This window comes from Phlebotomus papatasi, chromosome 1, assembly GCF_024763615.1.
Source record: "Phlebotomus papatasi isolate M1 chromosome 1, Ppap_2.1, whole genome shotgun sequence".
Classification (NCBI taxonomy): Eukaryota; Metazoa; Arthropoda; class Insecta; order Diptera; family Psychodidae; genus Phlebotomus; species Phlebotomus papatasi.
In genome coordinates this window covers 41656529-41679971 of record NC_077222.1, presented here as the reverse complement: position 1 = coordinate 41679971, position 23443 = coordinate 41656529, and the positions used below count along the sequence as shown (strand labels likewise).

The window sequence follows — 23443 nt, the reverse complement described above, 5'->3', positions numbered from 1 at the left end:
AAACTTAACTTTGTGAATTTATATATAAATTATTTAAACATAAAGTTATTAAAATTTGTTACACTTTGTTCGGCTATCGCTAGATCTAGAAGCCAAACAATTAGAGATAGCGATTTGGTACCTTCGGCCGACCCCCCTCCATAAGTCGACCTAAAAACCGTTGATATGCCAATAATTTTTCCGCCACTTCTTTGCTTCCCTTTCAGACCCATGTGTTTTGGAATGAATATGTTGAATTATTACCTAGGCGAAAATTCGGAGCAGCAAGTGGGTCAGTGGATAGAGTAGTGACTCTATGACTGTGAGGTCTCGGGTTCAAAGCTGAGCAGAAGCAGAAAAAGATTTCTCATGCCATATCGGCTTTGAATTCGTCCAGTGAATGAATGAATAGTAATGCCAATAATAGTGCATAGGGTAAAGTGATATAATTTGGAATTAGTGTTACAAGTTGGAGAATTCGCCGGTACAAGTTGGACATGGCTTTTTTTTCTTGATAAATACAGTACAAAATTTGTTCTTAAGCACAAGGAACCAAATTATAAAAATAAAGCATTAAAAATATACAAATAAAAATGAAGTACTAAATTTATCAAGACAAAAAGCCCTGTCCAAATTGTACCATTGTCCAACTTGTACCACTGTCCAACTTGTACCACTTTACCTTATTGGCAAAAAAAGTGACCGCCTAAATAATAGAGGCTGGTACGAGAACGAGTCTCGACATGAAAGTAGTACTTCAGTCGATACAAATATTCACTGTCACTGATCCCAAATACACACCGAGATCTTATCTTATCTTAGGCGAAAATTTCATTCATGTACGAAAATACTCTTGATGCTTTAGATCTAGAGAGCATATTTCTCAACCTAAAAGGACTACACATTTGGGCTCGTTGGAAAGGTCTTGGAATTTCTGACAAGACTAGACCGATTCTAATCGGTTACCCACAATGAACGGATAAGTAATCTTTATCCGAATACCAATTGTATTATTTCTAAGCTATTTTGGGCGATGTTGTTTTGATTGAGTGACTTATGAATCGGTTCAAATCGGGTGTGAACCGGTTAACGATAAATAATTATGCGAAAGAAGTATGAACATTTTACAAAGCATAGAACGTTTTGCACCTCTTTTGATCAGTAAATCTGTAGTTTTCTTAGTAAAAATAAATAAAAATTTTCAGCAAAATATAATACTTCAATCTCAGTTGATAATTCTATTGTTGGCAGAGGAAACCCTAAAACATGAAAAAAAATTATTTAATTTTGCATCGAATGAAAATTAACGATTGCCGGTTTAAATAATAACCTAATAAAATTTATTTAAAAAATTGGAATTAAAAAATGACTCCTAGGTAATTCTATTGTTTTGCTGGTAAAAATTTTAAATATATGAGGCATTTGCAGAACATTAAATATTTATCTTTAAGATTCCTTATTGTCAATGAGTTTATCCGAAAAACAACTTCCCTCGCGAAATTTTTTTTCAAGCGTACGTTGTTTTTTTTTTGGAGTGGAGTGAGTACATATTTTATCCAAGAAAATGGTAATATTTCTTCATTTGTAAAGTGTTTTATGAAATACTTTACACAAAATTATGCCTGAGAGGTACACACCAGAATATTTGTATAGTGTTTGCAGTTAAAGAGAAAACTATCTTAAATTTTGTCCTTTGCATAAGGGTTCATCAAAAAATTTTATCATTTGCACTTGAACAGAAGTCATAAGCATCCCCTAAGGGTTCTCTGTCTGACAGACATTTGAAATTTCTTCAAATGTACTTATCGTTCTTATCATGCTGTGTCAAAAACTTTACCACTGCTGTCTCATGATTTTATTGAAATATTAAATTGCTTGTGGGATGAAAGCCACTCTTGAACAAGAGAGTGTACTCCAAATGATATAAGATGATGTGGTATTTAATTGCACAAAGAGGGTAGAAAAAGATCAATTGTTAATTGGCAATTTAAGTCAAATGGTGGGGGAGTGTGAGCTAGTAGAATGATAAGAGTGTCATCATTTGACACCATACCATTGGTTGCCTGCTCGTATATCAACGGAATATTATTTGATACAGAATCAAACACAGGCTATCGTGTATCTGATATTCTATACAAAATCATAGAGACAGCCCTCCCTCTCTATCAAATGATATAGAATCTCATTTAGGTACATTCTCTCTAAATCATTGTTGTATCAAAATAATGCTGAAACAGGGTGATAAGGGTGACAAAGGCGACCGGGGATTGACGACAACGCTGAAAAGTGATCAATTTCCAACGGGTATCATCGAGGGTCCACCTGGTCCACCGGGACCACCAGGTAAATTGCACACAACAGTATAAGTTCACCAGAAACACAAATCAGAGGTACAAAACATCCAATTTAAACCATGAATCAAATAACTTCATATTTTATGATTCAAATACAAAACAGAAATAGTGCAAATGCTATTGAATTTATTTATCTTCCGGATTTATTTTGGAAAAATATGGAGCATTCTACTTGTTTGCTTTGTCAAGATGAACATCTTCAAAATATTAAAAAATGAAAAATGAAAAAATGGATAAATTTCTGATTTCATGATTTTCTTCGCATTATCTGAGTTTAACTATGAAATAGACTTATTGAAATTAAAATGTTTTCTTAGATTTTCTTTTATTAGAAAAATTAGAGATCGCCAATGAAACAGTGCTATGGCGAAAAAAAACTTAAGCACCTTAAATACGTATGAAAATATACCTACACTAAGAAAAAAAACTAAAAAGTTAAAACAACTCTATTCCAGAGTTGAATTAACTCTACGAATATCGATGTCATTGTTACTCTTTTTCGTTCTAGATTTCGGTAAATAGAGTTGAAAAAACTCTTCGTGCGAGTTGAATTAACTCATCGGATATCGATGTTTACTCCTTTTCGATGTAAAATTTCATCTCGACTGAAGTATATGCTTAAGTGTTTTCGTTTTAAGAATATAAATACTTCAGTTAAGAAAATTTTCGTGTGACAAAGTTCATATGGAACATCAACTAGAAATATGCCCTGTGTTATCATTTTATATTCAAAATTTGATCTATTTGTTGATTAAAAGGTAGACTTGGCCCGCAAAATTTGATATAAATTGATTAATGCGATAAATTAATGTGATTTTCTCTTTTATTTTTTAATGTGAAAAATATTTATGCTTTAGGTAAATTTAAACTTATTTTTGCAGGCCAAGTCCACTTCTTTATCAGTAAATAGAAAACCCCCAAATATTAAGTGACTCAAAGATACAAATAACATATTTAGACGCTCACAAGCGACAATTAATGTGAATCACATTAAAATTTTAATGTGCGAGTGTGATAACGCCGTAACAGTGTTTCATGAAAACATGTGCGTGATATTTCGCTTGGAATATAGGGAACTTTAGATCAAGAAAATATTAATAAAGAAAATTATAAAATAAAAAAAGAAAACATAAAATTGCAAAATCTATCCATTTTGGGATTTGAAAGAGTTATTTTAACTCCAAAAAAGTTTTTTTTTAACTCTTAAAACGAGTTATTTCAACTCATAAAACGAGTTATTTTCAGTCTAAAAAAGAGTTATTTACACTTTTTTGTCATGTAAATGTTAGGAAAAGAAAGTTAAAACAACTTCGAATATTACGCCTAAATAGGAGCAAAGTCAACTCTAAAATATAGTTAATCGAAAATCACAACGAAAAAGAGTCAATTCAACAACGATTCGAGTAAGTTTTACTTGATTATTTTTCTGAGTGTACAAAATATTTCAAGAGGCTTGGTCGTTTCTTTATTTTGAAAAATTGTGAAAAATAGCAAAGTCTTGGCCGCCTAACACCTAATATAGATCGACTCTCTCATTCACTCAGAAAAGAGCTCTGTGGAAACAGCTCTTAATTTAGTTCTTGAAACAAGAACGGGCATTTGTGTGTTGGGTTAAAGACTATTTCACTTGAAGTAAAGCATTTATTTTAGAATATGCTTTGGCTCAAGTACGTACAGTCTTTGAATTTTCACAGATGGAAAAAATAGTCTCTAGAAGAATTTTAAGTACTGAGAAGGTCTTGGAGCAAAGCATATCGAGTTTTAATTCCAGTATCAGATTTTCTCTGCTGTATTGCAACAAAATTGACGTACACTCATAATGAAAAAATGCAATTGAATTTCACGTTTTTTTTTATTTAATTATCACCGTATACACCTTTTATTCTATAATTTTAAATTCATAAATTTTCTTTTAAAATCTAAAAATGAAATTAATCAATTTTTGTCTAAATAAAGACTCACACTTGGGAAGATTTTTTTCCGTCCGACTATTAATGAGCAAGGTGCCCGACATGTTTGCAGTTTTTTTTTTGACGGGAACCACCTCGCAAAAATCTTTTGAATATTTTACTATATAAGTTTTCTAAATAAAAAATAACTATCACACAACACTCCAGAGACACGAGCGAGCTTGTGAGACACAATGTTTTATTTTTCAGAAAAAAATATTTTTGTATTTTTATAGCATTAATTCACCTAATTTTCGCAAAATCCTTGTCGGCACTGTATTTTTTTGAATCACAAGACACTTCACTACTTATAGAGGATTCTTCCACAGATTTTCACTATAATTTCATTGAGAAAACTCGCGAAAACAATCACAACTTTGCGAATTAATTGCACTGTGAATTATTTTGTCTGCCATTTGACAGCACTGAAAGTCTCTGGAAATTTTCTAGTGAAATGATACTTCGCTCAAGACACGCCAGCTCTTAGTTGATTTGTTTTAGAACGCAGCTCTTAATTCAAAGCACGACATGTTTAGGTTGATTCGGCTCTTAAAATATTCTTACAGACAAGAGCTGTATTTTTGCAAATCCCATACAAAGTTAGAACTGCCTTTTTCTGAGTGTTCATCAACAGGCAAAATTTTGGTAAAAAAGATAACCTCAGGATTGTATAATACGAAAAACTAAGTCCCACCACCAAAAAAAAACGGGGGTGCGATTAACTTTTTTTCCTCGTAACTTTAACACTTTAGGTGTAAAAATATATCAACATTTTTTAATGTTAATTTTACACCTTTTTAAGGGTAAAATTAACATGAAAAAGGGTAACTTTAATCCCCAATACACCTAAAAAGCTTAATATTTACACCGGTTTCGGATCAATACTGCAGAGTAAAATAAACATTTCCGGAATGTTATTTTAAATTTTAACTTTTTCGGATTTTTCTCAGTGACAGATTCAAAAGAAAATCATTTCCAATTGATTGCTGTCTTCCAGTATGGGGATTGTTTGACTTCATTCATTTAATTTTAATTAAGTTACATTTTGAATTCATGGTTTATTTATAAATAATTTATAAGCAGCTTTATAAAGCTGTCACTCATGTTTTGTATTTCTAGACTAAGAAACTGTAGTGAATTTGTATTTAAGTCTAAAGCTAATAGCTCATCTGTACACCTTCTCAGGTCCTCAGGGAGAACCGGGCGAACGTGGCGAAGTAGGACCCATAGGACCACCTGGTCCACAAGGTGAAAAAGGACCCCGTGGCAAGCGTGGAAAACGGGTAGAGATTTTACCTAAATTTAGTAACTTTTCATTCCATCCTCTAGCAATTCCCTTTTTCACTCTTAATGCCCCGCAGATATAATAGTGTTATGCACAAACATCCAAAATTATTTAGAATGTTTTGCTTCGTTTACGATTACATGTCGAGATTCAGATGCACTTATTTGTCATAATATAATTTGCATGCTAATTCCAAGTATTCAGGCATATTCGCACATCACACTCACCCACATCAAATGGTTGAGTTTCACATAATGCATTTACAATGGGGCGCTTTTGGAGCTTCTGATGCACGCATTTGCATTTAGGGGATGGATTTTCCTAGTGTGAATGATATACCAATTGGGATGCTGATATTGTTCCACATGTGGCTCCTCCATTGCTCTAACTATGTATAAGTAGACTCCTTTAGAATGAAAACGTGCAATGGTTTACTGTGAGAATGGCTTTTTAATCGACTTGTTGCACAACACTAACACACTTCATTTTTGTTCACAAAAACCTCAAATTACACCAAAGAATTCTTTACTTTTTAACACCATTTTCATCATTTACTTTTTTTTTTTATACAATTTTGTGTTTTTTCACTCTTTACCATCTTGAGGAAAAATTATAATAGAAAATTCCATGCCACCCTCAAGATTCTTCTGGTGAGAATTTTTCCTCTTCAGCACATTCTGCCAATTCATCCGAGAATTGAGGATGGAAAAAAAGTGAAAATTGTGTAAAAAGTTCTTCAATTGAAAATTACTTTTCACCACTGCAATCAATTGAATTTTTCAAAGAAAACTTCAGTCCCCAGTTAAAGTTATTTGTCATTATCATGAGTTTTTTTATAACAACAAATTTTCCAAAAGGAAATTCAACTACCATCCCCTATTTCAAACCAAACATGTAACAAAACTTTTCCTCGTCATTTCATGTGAATTATCCTCACCTATTTCATTCACTCTCTCTCAACATGTTTTCCAATGTGGAAAATACTAAAGTATAATGAAATGAAATTTCCAGCTAAAATGCTTTATTCAGAGCGAAGAAAAATATGTTAATTATTCACAAATGGAAAATTCTACAAAAATTCCCTCCAAGTCTATTTCCTCCGCGAAAAAACGCAAACACAGGCCAGAGGAATCTGACATTGAATGTTCTGCTGTAAACTGCACTGCACACATACAATGAGAAGGGAGATCATCCGCAAATAAAAAAAAAGATAATTTAATTATTAATTACACACACAGCCTATCGTGCATAGGCTTTTGCTAGCAAGAATTCTGTATAAATCACAATACTTGTAGATATTTTAAAGGAGCTATTACATTGACGATGTTTTAAAATTAATTTTAGTACATGTCTGTACTAAAAATAAATTCGATTTAAACAAAGCTTTTGCTAATTTACGGTAAAAGAAAAAAACCGATAGATTAAAAAGAAAAACATTTTATATGAATATCTACAAAATATTGGAATTTCGGATTTTATAAAACATTCAATAGTTGATGTGGAAAAATTGCAAAGTTTCATTTTTATGTTCATTTAAAAAATATTCCACGCTTTGAAAGAAAAGTGGGAAATTTATGATGCCCTTTTATCTTTCAATTTTGACCTAATGAACAGTTTCAAAGTTGAAAGAAAAATATTTAGTACCTTATTCAAATAAATTTCCAGCAAAAAATTGCTTTTCATTTTAGAGTCAAAAAACATTTCTTCATAATTTTTACTATATATTTCACGGAGTTTACCTTTTCCTCTTCTCTTGTTCTAAAAACATCGTGACTTTGCTCCTGAAGTTAAAAAGTTCAACAATGATCTGATCATTTTACTAAACCTCATTGGACTGCTAGAAAATTGTTGTCTAGTTTTTTTTTTAAATATAAATAATGAAATTTACAAAAGCCCATTGAGAATTATCTTGTAATTTTGATCAAATCAGTGTAATAGCTCTATAAACATTCTTTTTTTTTGCTAACTTTGTTGATGGTGTCAGAAGTTCTGTAAAGAAGATATATTGTTACTAAAATTTATTATATTAAATATTGTATCAACTTGATAAATGATGCTGTGCTCCCTTATGTTTGCAAAATATTATTCTGTTTGAAAAAGATTACAGAATTTCTAGCATTATATCAAATTACATGTAGTATACACATTACACAAATGTAGATAAACTATGTAAAAGTTGAATTATGTAGCAAAAGTGCTTCTGTGAAATTCACAAACACAATTACATCTAGAAAAACACCCCCACCTACACGTAGAAATGCAATAAAAAAAATGTCGATATAAGCTTTTTAATGTGAGTATTTAACTAAAACTTCAGTTTATATTTGTTTATTTTTTCTTGGTAATGTTGCAATAAAATTGTCGTAAAAATGTACAATTAATTTTTGATTAAATTGACAGAAAAAAAAATCAAATTTGTATGAATTTTAAAATATTGCTCAATTTGACATCAAAAGGGCCACCAAAATTAATTAAACCCGTTTTTTCTCCCTACCTCCTGAAAAAAAAAAACAAACGTGAATAAATCATCTATCATGCTTTTTTGGCAATGATGAACTTTGTGTAATGAAGTTGGGCCCATTCAAAGATGATTCAGACTATGATGATACAACGGCTGTGGTTAGAGGACCTCCCGGTCCTCCAGGAGAACCAGGAACACCCGGCAAAGACGGCTTAATGGGACCGAAAGGAGAACGAGGTGAACCCGGTGAGTGTCTCTCTAAAATGCTCTTTCACATGGAAAACAGTTCCAAAAGCTCACTATACTTGATTCAGTTAGAGTGTCGTTAAGGAAGAGACTTAAGGGGCTGTGAGTGTCGATTAATAAAATTAAGTATTTCCATTCATTTCAAAGTTCATGGGGACGAAGTTCTATGCGAAAATGCAAAAGAGAGATTAAGATTCATTTGCATTTTGCGCCGAATGAAATTATTGTTTCTATTTACCATCAAAAACTTGCTGAATCTTCTTCATTTTGTGCACAATACACTCCTTATGAGAAAACTTTACCAAGGTTCAACTCATAAAGACGAATATGATTACAACATTACAACTTGAAGTATATGTAACAGCGTAGATAAGGCATTATTTTATACTCTCAAGTTCTATAGTGCCAGATTTTGGATTATTTAATACAATTAAAAAAAATAATAATAGCTAAAGTCATTTCATCGTCTAAAAAGAATAACAAAGAAAAATTCTCAAAGTACAAAATTTTGGGAAACTAATTAGAATAGCAATCACTTTGAGAGACATAAAGAGAATTCTCGTATTATTTTCATAAAATTTAATCTCTAGAGATTATTACATAGCAAATACCAACACTATTAACTTGCTAAAAAGGGATCATAAGGTAAAGTTGTTTGCTTTTGCAAATCCATTTGAGCCAAGCAAAGTCCTATACGCTTCAATGTGAAGTCCAAACTGATTATTACCTCGTTGGAGCACATAGTAAGCATTACTGTAGTTCCTTTATAGACTTGTTACAAATTTACGTAGTAAGTTGTCGTGAAATAACTTGTAGGGGAACGTGCCTATGCTTCGGACGAACCCAAGCTTCGTAATGACTAATTTTTCCTATCTTTCTGATTAATGGACTCAACAGGAGCTAAGCTATCCTTCTAATCTGAAAACCGCTTTACGATTATATTTATCTTCAATTACGGTTATTTTATTTCTTGATTTATTCAGTTATGATTGACTAAATCAAAATCATAAATCATAACAAAGTATTATAAAGAATCTAATAGAATTTTGAAGCGCTAAATAAATTTAAAAATAAAGTCAATAATTTCGTTACAGGTAGTTACAGATCGATCAATCATTATGGATTTGGGAAAAATGTCTTTAAGAGCTTTTTTGAGGTTTATTTTCCAACACAATTGAGACTATAACTCACGACCATTAAAAAAATAATGCGTAATACCTTCCTAAGCAATCTACAAATTCAATCGAAAAACTAAAACTAAACAAAACCAGTGATAAGCCCAGATAAGCTTATGGGAGCTGAGATTCTTTACAGATGACCTCGGAATGCGTGCAACTTGGGGTGCTTGCAACTCAGAATACGTGAAAATTCGATTGTGAGTTGAATTTTGGGGGTAAAGAATCGCGTCGAGCAAACGGTTCTCGGACACTGAAATGGATAAAATTGGCTCTTCGCGATTCTTTACCCCCAAAATTCAACTCACAATCGAATTTACACGTATTCCGAGTTGCAAGCACCCCGAGTTGCACGCATTCCGAGGTCACCTGTAAAGAATCTCAGCTACCATAAGCTAACCCACCGTTGGAAAGGCCTCGACCTCAGCTACAACATATTAAAATTTAAAGAAAAAGCATCGTCTAGTTTTCGAAATATTCGCGATCGTTTAATCGAAAATCGATTTTTCGATTAATCGAACTTTCGATTTAATCGGATGAAAATGAGATGTCATAAGAGTTGCAGTACTCAACGAGAGCTTTCCAAAACACTAAAATTTTTTGATTTCCGATAATTAAAACCGGAGATATGGCCATTCAAAAATTTAATTATTGACCCCCTATAGCTCGGGTCAGGGGGTCGGGGAACCTTAAATTTGGTATTGATCGAAAGCTCTTAGGCCCAGCTATAACATATCAAAATGTGAGATCGATCGATGCCATAGGGGCTGAGTAATTAAAAAAACAAAAAAATGGGGGTATTCAAAATGGCGGAAGGGGGGGTGCGGGGGTAGATCTGACATCACCTACTTCTAACCGCCCATCGACATTTAACCTTTGCCGAAAACCGCTTGTCGATATCTCTCTCCGTTCTCTCTCCAGAAGTGGCTATACGACGGACGGACAGACGGACGGACGGGACGTCCACTAAAATCGATTTTTGGCGCACATGATTTTCGTGATCTATGAGTGTCAAAACGTGTACATCCAAAATTTGGACCCGATCTGACGAGGTCGGATTTCACCTGTGACTACAAAAGCTGAGATTGTAAAGAATCTCAGCTAAAACCTGTGATGTATTTAGATTTAGAAAGACAAAAGTGAAAAATTACCTTTAATGACACTTATTTTTAACGATCCCACGGTCATCTTATAGAGACGTTCTTAACAATCTGCGAACCGGTATCTGTCATCGTTTTGTCGATGCTTAAGCCGTCAATCTGTCCACGGCGTAATATTTTGAATTCGTAAACTAAAGTAGAAATTATTTGCAATTTGAAAAAAAAATCACCTAAAATTTAATGATAGAGTGTGTGAATACGTAAATATAAAAAAAAATTTAAGAAAATACTTCGCTCATTCATACAGGGGCTCAACTCTAATCACAAGTTTATTTGACTAGACAGTTTTCCCTTCTGAAGTATCCGCTTAATTTGATTTTTCAAATGTTAAAGTTATTCATGCTTTAACAATATTATGCCGAAAATAGGCTCAGATTGATCCTCAAGAATACTCAGCCCGAGCAGCTTTAATAGATTAACCTAAACTATTTTGTATACATTTAGAGTTTAGTATCAGGAATTATAGAGATTTATTGCATATATTTGCAATAATAATAATAATAATAATAATAATAATAATTTATTTAACCCTTGCAAACTTGTGCTTTGGGTTATATTTCTAATAAGTACGCTTACATTTTTGGAACTCATAAATTTAAAATACCAGCTTGATTTTCCAAAGTTTGAGCCAATCGTTCTTTTTGAGGTTGATCCCTAAAGACCTATTGATTTTTACTCTTTAATTCTTCACTCAAGAGAGGTCTATTTTTCCGTCCACTATCTGCTACATCTCCTCAGACCGAAAATTCATTCAAACCCAGATAAACTTAGGCTGATTTTTGAGAATATTTAGCCTGAAGAAATTGGCAGTAATAAGGAACAAGTCAAGGAAACTTTCAGTGTATATTTTGGACTAATCCCTTTCTGCCAAATTTGACGGGCTTAATATTCTCAAGGATCAGCCTGAGTTTTATTAAGGCTTAAGTCGATGCCAGATTTTTTTTTTTTTTTTTGAGATTTTACTGTATGGATTTCATTACTTGGATCATAAAACGATACTTCAAAAAAGTATTATCAATCAAGAGTTTTAAGTAATATCTTTCGTAGAGGTCATGAATCATTCGAAAGAATCACTAGTCTTATTTTTCTCTTAATCCAAAGTAAACTTGACACTATAATTATGCCCAAATGACTCACTACTAGTAAGCGATGTAGAGTTCAAGCAATTACAAAAAAAAAAAAACAAATTATATGGCATGACTTTAAGATTCTAACTCATTTGAATTTCTGTTCTAAAGGCGAACCTGGATCTCTCGGTCCACGAGGTCTAGACGGACTACCAGGTGAACCCGGTATAGAAGGACCACCTGGTTTACCTGGATATCAAGGGCCACCGGGTGAGAAAGGTGATCGAGGTGATATTGGTCCACCAGGTCTTATGGGACCTCCGGGTTTACCCGGACCACCTGGATATCCCGGATCCAAGGGTGATAAGGGTGATCGAGGAGACTCTGTAAGTATACTACTTAAAAAAATTATCTACCGAATATTATCTTCTTATTGCTTTATGCAAATTGATTTCACACATCTTTTCGCAGTATCGAAAGATGAGACGACGTCAGGACGATGGAATGGCAGATGCTCCACACACCCCAATAGAATATGTGAGTTTCATAACTGTATAAATTACCAAATCCACTCCTAAAGTCTTTTCCATAATAATCCAAAGATACTATTACTCTACTAAATAATTGTGAGTAAGAGAATTTTATAAAATATACGTAATGTGTACAAGTGATTTTCATTTTCTCCTCTTACACAATTAAAATACTCATTATTCAATGAGGTAACCAGGCAAAGGGGAAGAAATTTCAAAACTTTCTCATGTATTACCGTATGTTTCCACCATAAACATCTACATGCCATAGCATATTGGGTATGGAATGAAGGAAAAAGAACAAGTATGAAAACTTCCTCAGTAACTTCCACACAATCCCGTATAGTATTTCGGGTTGTGTATAGTGAAAGTATGAGAGAAATGCAGTTTCCCAGAGCAAATAAGATGAAACAAGGAGTTTCTACAACTTACTCTAGTGGTTGTTAGGGCTTTTGGTCTTCGTACCTCTCATTCTCATCCACTTGATACCCCGACCTTCGAATAGGTTGTGATATTCCAAATAGTGTTATGTAATTTAAAGGAGGTGAATTTAAGGTGTGTGTACATACTAAGAGTTCTTTAGAATTTTTCAACCATCTTGAGAAAATTAACTCTGGGAACTTTATATAGTAGTACACTGTTTCTTATAGCTATCTTTATTTTCAATGTATCTTTTCAACAGATTATCGGACCAGCCGGTCCTCCAGGACCACCAGGAACGCCTGGAAGGATAGGTCCACAAGGCGAACGAGGTCTCGATGGACGAAAGGGAGATCGGGGAGAGAAAGGCCACAAAGGTGATCCTGGTCCCATGGGATTACCAGGCCCAATGGGTTTCAGAGGAGACTCTGGCCCTGTTGGTCCAATCGGAAGACCTGGACAAACGGTAAGTTAAGAAATTTATACAATATCATTAACACTTAACAAATTCGTGCTAGACGAATCATTCCAAAAATTTACAGCTTACATACATACACAAAATGTAGAAATTGCTCATTAACCCTCGACTAATCTTATAGGTGTGGTCTTATGACTAATAAAGTTAATAAAATACTGACGTTGTTAAGTACCCAAGTAACAACGTGGGATCAGAGAAGCGGGTACATGTCAATAATCACGCGGATGGAAAAGAGTAATTGTTTAAATTCTTGTACATCACATTAGGGTTTAATTTATTTTTGGAGAATATATAGTGAACACGATGTAAAAAAAAAACAGTATGATTAAGCAAGGTGGAGGTTAGGTCCAGGTGACCAAGATAACAAAGTGTACATGATACCAACAGCAATTCCCAGATATTCGTCCGTTAAATTTAGTGAGATGAGATGAAAGGATATTCGATGAGAATAGAGGATGACAAAGGTAGCTCTAAATTAAGGCTATTCGTGCTAACAATATTGTTTTAACTTGTCCACAAAAAGGGGGATTGATAAAGTACATAAATTTAATGAGTCAATGTTAAAAAAAAATAGGGAGAGACAAATAAATTTTATCGCAAATGTATAGAGAGAATAAATTTACATTTTAAATGAATAGAGTGTGGTACTAAAAAAAAAACTCCAAATTAATTAAAGCATATCTGTAAAGTAAAATTACTCAGAAATTTTAATAAGAATATTTTTGGATAGTAAATTACGATTTTAAATTATAAAATTCCAAACATAACATGGTGTAAGTGTCTCAAATTGTATTAATTAATACAAAAGAAAAGATGAAACATTTTTGATACAAAATTAACATTTTATGTAATGAGATAAAATAATGATGACAAATAGCAGAAAGTTGCAATGTTTCAATATTGTACGATGGAGTGCCTCTTTTAGACATTCAAATGGTGGCATTCGTTGAATTAAAAGTGGTTGTAAAAAATACTGTTAACGAGGGTGTAAATAAAATTGTAATGAAAAATCTCAAATAAATTAACACACCTGAATAATTGCTCACTCAAAATGCTCAACACAAAAAGTGTAAATACATAATTAAACTACATCATTAATGAAGGAGCTGAAAAATGGGTTATGAGTTTGATAAGAATGACAATGTGTGAATGAATTATATCATAAAATCAATAGTTTTCAACATTAAAGTTTAAATGATGAGTTTCACTACACTTTTAAACTACCATTTACAAAAATATTGAGTTTAAATCCTATTTAGTGAGATCTTGTATAAATGGTAAAAAATTTAATGAAATTTGCGGTATAATGATAAATAATTTTAAAAAAAGTTGAATGTTTAGTGGATTTGTTTACCAAATTTAGAGTAAAAAAACAATTACATAATCCGGTTTTTATCAAAAATATGACTAGTTGTATATTTGCTATTTTTTTCAAAGTTATTTTCCTTTTTGAACAAAATTGAGTACTTTCAAAGGCCTTGAAATTATCTATATTTTCTCTGAATATCCTGAATTCTTAAGATAGCCAGCAAACTAATATTATAGCAGATTGTGAATGGAAAAATAGACCTTTCTTGACTTTTTCTCTTTAATTCTTCGCTTTAGTTCAGTGAAGAATTAAAGAGAAAAAGTCAAGAAAGGTCTATTTTTCCGTTCACAATCTGCTACAACCTATTAGACCGAAAATTCCTCCAAAACTAATATTATATATTATAACAACATGAATAAATTGAAATGAAAAGTACCGTAGAGGCGTCTGACTTTGCACCCCTGCTTTCTTCAGGCTTATTTTTTAATCTAACACTACTTTAGCATTGTCCAAAGACCATAATGTCGTGGATACATTTACGATTTAAGCCGAGAGACGTCTTAACGTAATTATAAATCAAATCTAAACTAAGCTGTTTATCGGTTTAAGTCGAGACAGGCCTGAAACGTCAAAAAATGATGGACAGGTAATCAAATCAATATTTTACTATAATTACGTTAAGCCGTCTCTATATAACTTTGTCCAGAATCTAAGGGCATTTAAGGATGGTTTAAATGACATTCTAAAGTTCTAGAATTAAAGAAAAGCTTACGTAGAGTAGGGGAGCGAAATCACTCGCATCTACGGTACTAAGTCGTGTAAAATACATTTTATTAACCCTATTAACCCCTTGTAAGGATATTATGGTTTAAGCCAGTCCGTTTTTCGGACAAATTCCATTAAAGAGGATGGCTTTATTCTTTATAGATCTCTCAAAAAAAAATTCCAAAATCCACATTCCCAAAAATTTTGATTATTTTGTTGTTTATCAGTACTAATGAGTACTACATTTCCTGAAAGAGCTTTCATTCCTGCGTTTAATGCCCAGCGCACAATAACTTTTATTTTGCAAACATGTTTTTGACATTTCAATGAGAGCGAATGAAACCGACATCTAGTTGTCTTGCTCTCTCTGATTGGAAATTTTAAAAACATGTTTATAAACAAAAGTTATTGTGCGTTGAGCATAACTTTGTATAATAATAATAATAATGCTGGCACAACATTCTATGAAAGAACTAGGCCTTCCCGCAAGGGGATTCCTTCCTAGATACGCATTATTATTATTTCTAAGACGGGATGAGATTATCAGTCTCATGCCTCGTGGAATCAAGTGCAGTGAAGCTCACTGGATGCAATCCGACCACCTTTAACGCCAGAAAAATTCCTGGTAACCTAAAGGGGATTCGAACCCGGGACACTTGCATCATAGTGCAAGTACTCTACCACCTGACCCAATGAATTCCCTATCTTTTTATTAATAATTAAAAATTAACAATGTTTTGAAAATTAAATAGAACCAGTTAAACTTAAAATTGGAAGTTTAACATTTTAGGGAATATCACTCCGTAAGGCTTATTAACGGTTTAAATCAAAATTTTAGGAACTCAAGTTTTTGAAAAAGGTTATTTTTTTAATTTTTAAATAAAAATGTCTTTTATTGACCGAAATAAAAGTTAAAAAGATATTTAACACATGTGCTAAGTAAGGTTTTTTGGTTTTCTTTTTGTTTTTCAAAGAAATTTTATCGTAAATTTTTGGTTTTTTTTTGAGAAATTAAAGTGCTTTTTTTTCAAATTGCAACTAAACAAATCAGCACACTAACACATGTGTCATGTGTTTCTTAAAGTTTTATTTTTGTCAATAGAAGACAGTTTATTATTATTATTATCAGTTTTATCAGGCGGTTTAGCAAACTATTTCATTTAAAAAAAAAATAGTTTTTATAATTATCCTAAAATCGTCTTTAATGGCAATCTTACGTACTTAGGATGTTGTAGAAATTGTTTATAATTTCAATACCTTCTAATGTATTTCACACAAAAAAGAAAGAATTTGGTAGCAATAGCAAGATTCATAAAAACGAAAGGATTTCTTTAATATTTACTTATAGAAACTAGAGAGAATAATTTCTGATTTTTTTTTAATATGGTTAACTAAATAGGGTAAAGTGTATAATTTGGAATTAGTGTTACAAGTTGGACAATTCGCCGGTACAAGTTGGACATGGCTTTTTTCTTGATAAATACAGTACAAAGTTTGTTTTTAAGCACAAGGAACCAAATTATAAAACTAAAGCATTAAAAATATACAAATAAAAATGAAGTACTAAATTTATCAAGACGAAAAGCCCTGTCCAAATTGTACCATTGTCCAACTTGTACCACTGTCCAACTTGTACCACTTTACCCTACAATCGATCAGTATGTTTTTTCTCCTCAGCCAAAAAATACGGTGTAAAAAATGAATGAGGATACTCAAACAACTAAAGTTCAGTGAATAACTATATAAATTTAGCCCTACAAAATTCATTACAATTTTTTATCACATTTAACAAACATGAGTTTGCTTACAATAACAATTCATGAAAACATAAAAATTCCACAGTGAAAAATTTAACTAAAACAAATCAAATTCATTAAAATAAATTACACAAATTCTCCATGAATTTTCAATTAGTGAAGTTAATAGGGTTCTGTTTGTGGCTTCAAAATTGAATATTATTTTTTTCCTACAAACGTATGCACTCATATAATTATTTCGTAACAGAAATTACAAACTGGGTTTAATTAAAATATTACTAACAAACTCATTACCATAAATATTTACTTTCTGATGGAATATCTCCTTTGACGGTATTTCTATTCCTCGAAATATGGCTGAGAAACTTTCCCAAGAAACTTAAATTAATTGAAAAACTATATTAAAAAAATAAAAGAGTGGTTGATACGAACGAAAGGATATACAAGTCGAAGGAAAAACCGACAATTAAATAATAACTTTAGAAAATTCCATGATATAAAATGGCATTTCAGTCAATAACGAATATTTTCGAAAGAAGAAAAAAAAAGAAAAACACAAATATTGTTCTGTGGGCAACTGAAATAATTTAATTTTGTATCGATACAGTGCAAAATATTCCCGTAATGATGTATGTATATGTACATAAGTGTAACTAAAATAGAAATTAAGTGTAAGTCTAGATATATGGACAGAAATTAATCAAATATTTATATTTCATTTCCAATGTTTGTCCTCCCACAACAATTCCCCACCATTTCTCTCACTTTCTCTCTCCTTCTCATCCTCTCAATCTCGCAATCACATTCCCAGTTTGATATGATACCACCGAGAATCATCCATGGGAATATCACATAGAATTACTTATTGATAATGTAATAATACTATATGACAACTATATTTATATCCATGAGAGGAGAAGATACATTTTGCTCGCAGTGCTACAGAAATATGCCGCAAGTGATATATATACATATATAACAGTGAGCAAAAAAATAAAATAAAATCAATTGCAATATTTAATGCATATTTGACATTATCCACAAAGTTGCTCGAAAATCGAATATCACGTACAAAGCTAAAAGTGCAACATTTGTGCCACAAAGTATTCCAAACTAACGAGCCATTTTTTTTGTTAGCTTTTTGATTGCATCCTTGTCGTGCAGAATTCAACCTATAATGGCTGTTAGCATTTTCAACACAATTTTTTTTACCTTTCCATAAATCAACCAATATTTATAAACCTACACTAATCATCAATTAACATCGTCATTATTAATTTCAGAATATAATTCTTTCTCTCTCTCTCTCTAGAAATGCAAAATGGACATTTCCAGCATAAATTGCTCATTTTGTTTGTTAATATGCATATTTATGTTACCTTAACAACCCTTATTTTGGGCATTCAACAGCAATGTGCATGAAAACTTCCGTAGTTATGTGTAATAATTCTCAGCAAGAGCAATTTTCTGTTTCATTTAACTTCATAATATGCTGTATTTTGAGAATAAAATAGTTTTTACTTTTGAATATTTTGTCGGACTTACATGAGACTTTAGGTGTGTATTGGTTTATAACCTTCTTATTCGGATTCAAACACTATCATAGCCCATCTCAAAATTGAATATAATCAACGTAATATGTACAATTAAAATTTTCTTTTAAAATTTAAAATTTTGATAAAACTGGGCAATAAAAATTTAAAGTTAGTTAGTATGAAAAGCAAACTTGATCAATAAAAAAATCAAACTAATCAGTTTTTAAAATAAAAATTAGCAATATAAATTTCAATTTAATCTTGTAATGCCACCGGTACCCTTTTCAAGTCAAGAAAATTGCCATAAATCAAGATTTACATCCGTTTTTTCTCAATCATTTTGTATAATATAGCTATCCTACTCTGTTGTCATCAAAATTGAAAAAAAAAACTGAATTTATTACCATCACAATAAATAGAAGAGTGATAAAAAGTTGAATACATAAATACAAAACTTAAAAAAGTGATTTCAAATATGTTTTCATAAGATTTTCCCAGATCTAAAAATGTACTGGAAACATAAAAAAAAATTAATCAGCAAATATCACGTTAAGAAATAAAAGAAAGAATTTTGGTTAATAAAATTATCAATTTTAGTAGGAAAAATCAATCTGGTACAGTAAAAAAAAACTCGAATTGAACCATTAAAAATTCATATTTGGTCGGTAAAAAATAAAATTTAGTTTGTTTAGAACTTTTGAAGTGCTTGAAGCACTATTCTATAGATCATAGTTATTCAAATTAAACTCGTATTTTGTGGATTTCAGCTTTTTACTGACCAAAAAATATTTTTTCATTGATCAAAATTGATTTTTTTACTGGCCTAAATCATTTTAGGTGTTATACCGACCAAATTTGCTAATTAACTCACTGGTTATATATTATTTTACTAACCGATTATACATTATTTTACTAACCAAACTTTTTTTTGGGTGATGAAATTGAATCTTCCACTGACCGAAACTACAGTTTTACTAAATAAAACTTATTCTTTTACTGACCAATTGAATTTTGTTACACACTTGATCTTAGTTTAAAAAAATAAGTATAGAGAAAAAATAATCTAGAAAATGCCCATAAGAAAGACTTTCCGAAAACCTTTGGACTCTAAACCATGTAATAAAAAACGGAAAGAACAACAATCATCGCATTGTAGCTTTTTTTATATTTTTACTTTGAAAAAGGTGTGGCAAAGACTACCAGGCTTTGTAAAATGCTCGAACTCGTGTCTTGAATGCTATCCTTCAAAAGTACTTTCGCATCATTTACCGTTTATCGGTTCTCAACCGATTTCTAAACCGCCCTAAAGATCCCAGAAAATAATTTTAAGTCTAATAAAATTGTTTTTCGGAAAAAAAATTTCTCATTGGTTCATAATCGGTTCAATAACGGTTCACAACCGACTTGAACGGACTTATAAATCACTCGAAATATTGCCCAAAATAACTTAGTACTAATATAATTAAATTTCTAATAAAAATTAGTTATCGGTTACGAATCAGTTCATTACCAGTTAAAAACCAATTGGAACCAGTTCTGTTTTATAGGAAATTCCAAGACCTTTCCAACGAGCCCAAACATGACCCATTTGACTGATAAGTGCGCTCTCTAGGGCCTTTTGTAACCTTTGACATTGAAAAATCGTTATTAGGAATGATTGAACGGTATTTTCACACATGATCAATTGTCTTCCTGGGTCCGCCTTTAAAACAATCCCAAAAAACATGGTTTTGAAGGGGAAGCGGTGGGGTGGAGGGAAAGTAAGGGGCATGTTAACGATCCTTATGTTGAGTTAGGGGAGGGTCCCCCTTAGGTCTCAAGTCGCTATCACTAACGTTTGGCCTCTAGAGCTGGCGACAACCGGGTGGACAGATGGACAAATGGACAGACGGACAAAGAGCGTGATAACATTTCTCAGAACTCGTCTGAAACGCGAAGATTTGTTGCGAAAAGTAATCTTCGGGGGTGGATGATGAAAATTTTGGGAGGGTGGTGAAAAAATCGAGGTATTATACTGCTCCCTCCGTAGAGCTCGAGTAGTAGGGTAAATGTGCCAAATTTCGGCATAGTTGCATGCAAGCGTCAAAGTCTCAAGTTTGAAATGGAATATTTTAAATACAAATGGATTTTTTTTCTTCTTAAAGTATTGCTTGGAACCTTGTAAAGAGTTTACCGTCTTTATTTACTCTAAAACATTCTTAATAGATTTTAAAATGAATAAAAATATAGATATAGCTTTGGTGCCTTATTTCGGCCACCTCATTCTCATAATTCCTTGCCCTTCGGGAATTCTTCCAATGTCTTTTTCAAGTCATTTCGTTTGTCGAAGCTACATTTTTTGTTATTCTTTTGCATTGTATAATCTCTAGAGTATGTAAAATCTAAAAATTCATGGAAATTCTAGGAACAAAAAAAGGTGGCCGAAATTGCAAGCTGGCCGGAATTTGGCACACTTACCCTAATTTAGTTTAAAGAATATCTTGGCGTGCGAGGAGAAAATATAATACTCAAAATTATTGGATGATAAAAATATATAAACAAAATATCAGATTCACAGTTAATATTATTAAAAATGAAGTATATTTCAATATTATTATGCAATAAAATATTATTGAGAGTTATTCCTCCATATGTGAAACCAACGAACAGTGCATGAAGTTTATACAAATTATTTCTATATGTTCAGTTCTATGCATATGGAATTAATTAAATTAGATTACCACCATATTACCAACCACTAAAATTCGTTCTATTCAACCAATTGTGCAAAAATGAACTCAATAAAATATTCAGGATGAGTACATTATTAAAATATATAGTAATGAAACAGAAAAGCTCTCTTGAATGCCCAATATGCGGTAATAACATTTTGCATTGTGTAATATACATCTTTTTCATAAAATGTAAAATTTAGTAAAATAATTTCCTATAAATCCTGTATAATATGACCTAAATATTGCATTTGATATCATGTGAATACCTACACATTAGCTCACTGAGCGTGCTTTCTAACTAAACTTTACCATTCTGAAAACTTCTCTCTCTCGTTAACCATTCATTTTATCATTATCCCTTTTTACATTTTACATGATAAAATTTATCGCTTCAAACTAACATAATTTCAATCAAACTAAATCTTTATGCGATTTCAAATGAGAATAAAAGACAACACTGAACAATTAAGGATATTGATGAACAATTACAATAACATTGATGCAATTATCCAGTGAGAATCAAATTGAATGAAAAGAGATGTTGAAAAATTTATTTGTAATAAAATTATAGTATTTACAAATTGAAGGAGATAGAAGATATTAAAACTTCAGTGATTTTCCCCCACAACAAAAAAACAAGGAGGAACAATGTATTTAACAATTATGAATAAGGAATGAAGGATGATGGAAAGAAATTGAAGAAAAAAAAGTAAATCAAAATGCATGTCATTTAAGAGGAAAGAAATAAAGGGAAAATAATGTTTGCTCTTTCAATTTATGACAATATTTTGCATTTAACTAAATTATTAAATACATTTCCACTCTTAATTTCCGTCTTCCATTAATTTTCCACCTTCTCTTTGACCTGCGTTCTTTTTCCTCATTCGCATTCTACCTTCCAATGCTACTTGGAGTATACCGAGGAGAAAGTTACAGAGAGAGATACAGGGCTTCTTCCTTAGGGGAAGGGAGGTTAATTGATTTGATATTGTAAATTTATTTCAGCTCGCTTTCTTATTAAATTCCACTGTTCTCAATATTCATTATTTCACTTTTCACCTCCTCTAACACACTTCCTTCCACATTTCCTCCTTCTATGTAAAATTTCCGTTTCTATCCTTTTACAAAAAGCCTCTTTCCAATTCTCCTGAAAGGTACACCTCCTGAGTATTACATGTAATTATTCACTCACACCATAAATACTCCGTATAACATCCTTCTATCATTTTCACGGTGAAGGTAGAACAGTGAAATTTACCAAGTGGTTGGAGAAATGGAAAGGAGCTCAGGGAAATTCCATCAGCAAAGAAATGAAACAGGGAATAAATAAGCAACAATTTTCCTGTTCTTCTCACACTTTTTCGTACCATCCTGATGGTCTTAGGGGTGCATCTTTCAGTAGAAATAATAGATGATGATTATGATAACGACCGTAAACTTTACCCTCTTCTACTTTCTTTGATCAGTGTTGTTCATTTTTTACAAAGTTACCTATTAAATTGTAAAAGTTCTTTTGAGAATTGAACATTTAATCAAATGGTTATTCAAATATTATTTAAGTTCCTTTCTGAAATGCAAAATTTATAAGTTGATATTATATTAATTCACAGTAATTTATGATAAGCGTTAAACACTATTTCCATGTTTTCTTATCTCTCAAAATGCATTATTTAATAGAAAATTAATATGCTGAATTTAAACTTTAATAACTTTTATAATGTCGTAGAAAAATAGTCTAAATTGATTAGTTGATATTATTTGAGATATTTGCTTTATAGGGAAAGCACTTCAGGCTTCGCATACACTCTGGCTTCAAATATTTCATATTTTTCCCATACTCCTTTAACCCTTTAAGGACGATTATAGGTCACCGGTGCGGTGACCCAAAAATGAAATTATTCCTACAGCTTTCTAAAGCTACGTTTTGCACAAAAAAGTAAAAAAAAAGTGATTTTTTCTGACTCCCGTTTTTAAACCTTCTCGTCCTTAAAGGATTAATGAATCTAATCTATTTTTTTCAGGCAATGTATATTGCCAAGAGGTCAGATTCATTAAAGGAATATGGGAAAAATATGAAGTGTTTGAAGCCAGATTATGTGCGAAGCCTGAACTTCCCCTAATTTAATAGAATAATTTAGCTTATTCAGTATTACAGAAACACAATTCTAGCAAAAAATTATTACTTAAAACAGCTTCATTTGCATAATATTTTTCTGTAACCTTTTTGAAAACGAGTTTAGATTTAGTATTTAATATTTG

The 23443-nt window shown here is 31.8% G+C and overlaps 1 protein-coding gene across 10 annotated transcripts in view; it reads left to right on the top strand.

The window, feature by feature from the left end:
* LOC129799754 (collagen alpha chain CG42342) overlaps window positions 1-23443 on the top strand; it is a 143225-nt gene that overhangs the window by 112067 nt on the left and 7715 nt on the right. For 9 of the 10 annotated variants that reach the window (XM_055843949.1, XM_055843948.1, XM_055843942.1 and 6 more), the window contains 6 exons: window positions 2217-2322; window positions 5468-5565; window positions 8139-8274; window positions 11848-12062; window positions 12148-12213; window positions 12889-13092. In XM_055843949.1, the coding sequence (XP_055699924.1) occupies window positions 2217-2322; window positions 5468-5565; window positions 8139-8274; window positions 11848-12062; window positions 12148-12213; window positions 12889-13092 (825 nt within the window). Of the gene's footprint in view, window positions 1-2216; window positions 2323-5467; window positions 5566-8138; window positions 8275-11847; window positions 12063-12147; window positions 12214-12888; window positions 13093-13225; window positions 14126-23443 lie in introns of those variants that run through there. The other variant, XM_055843950.1, reaches the window with a different exon arrangement.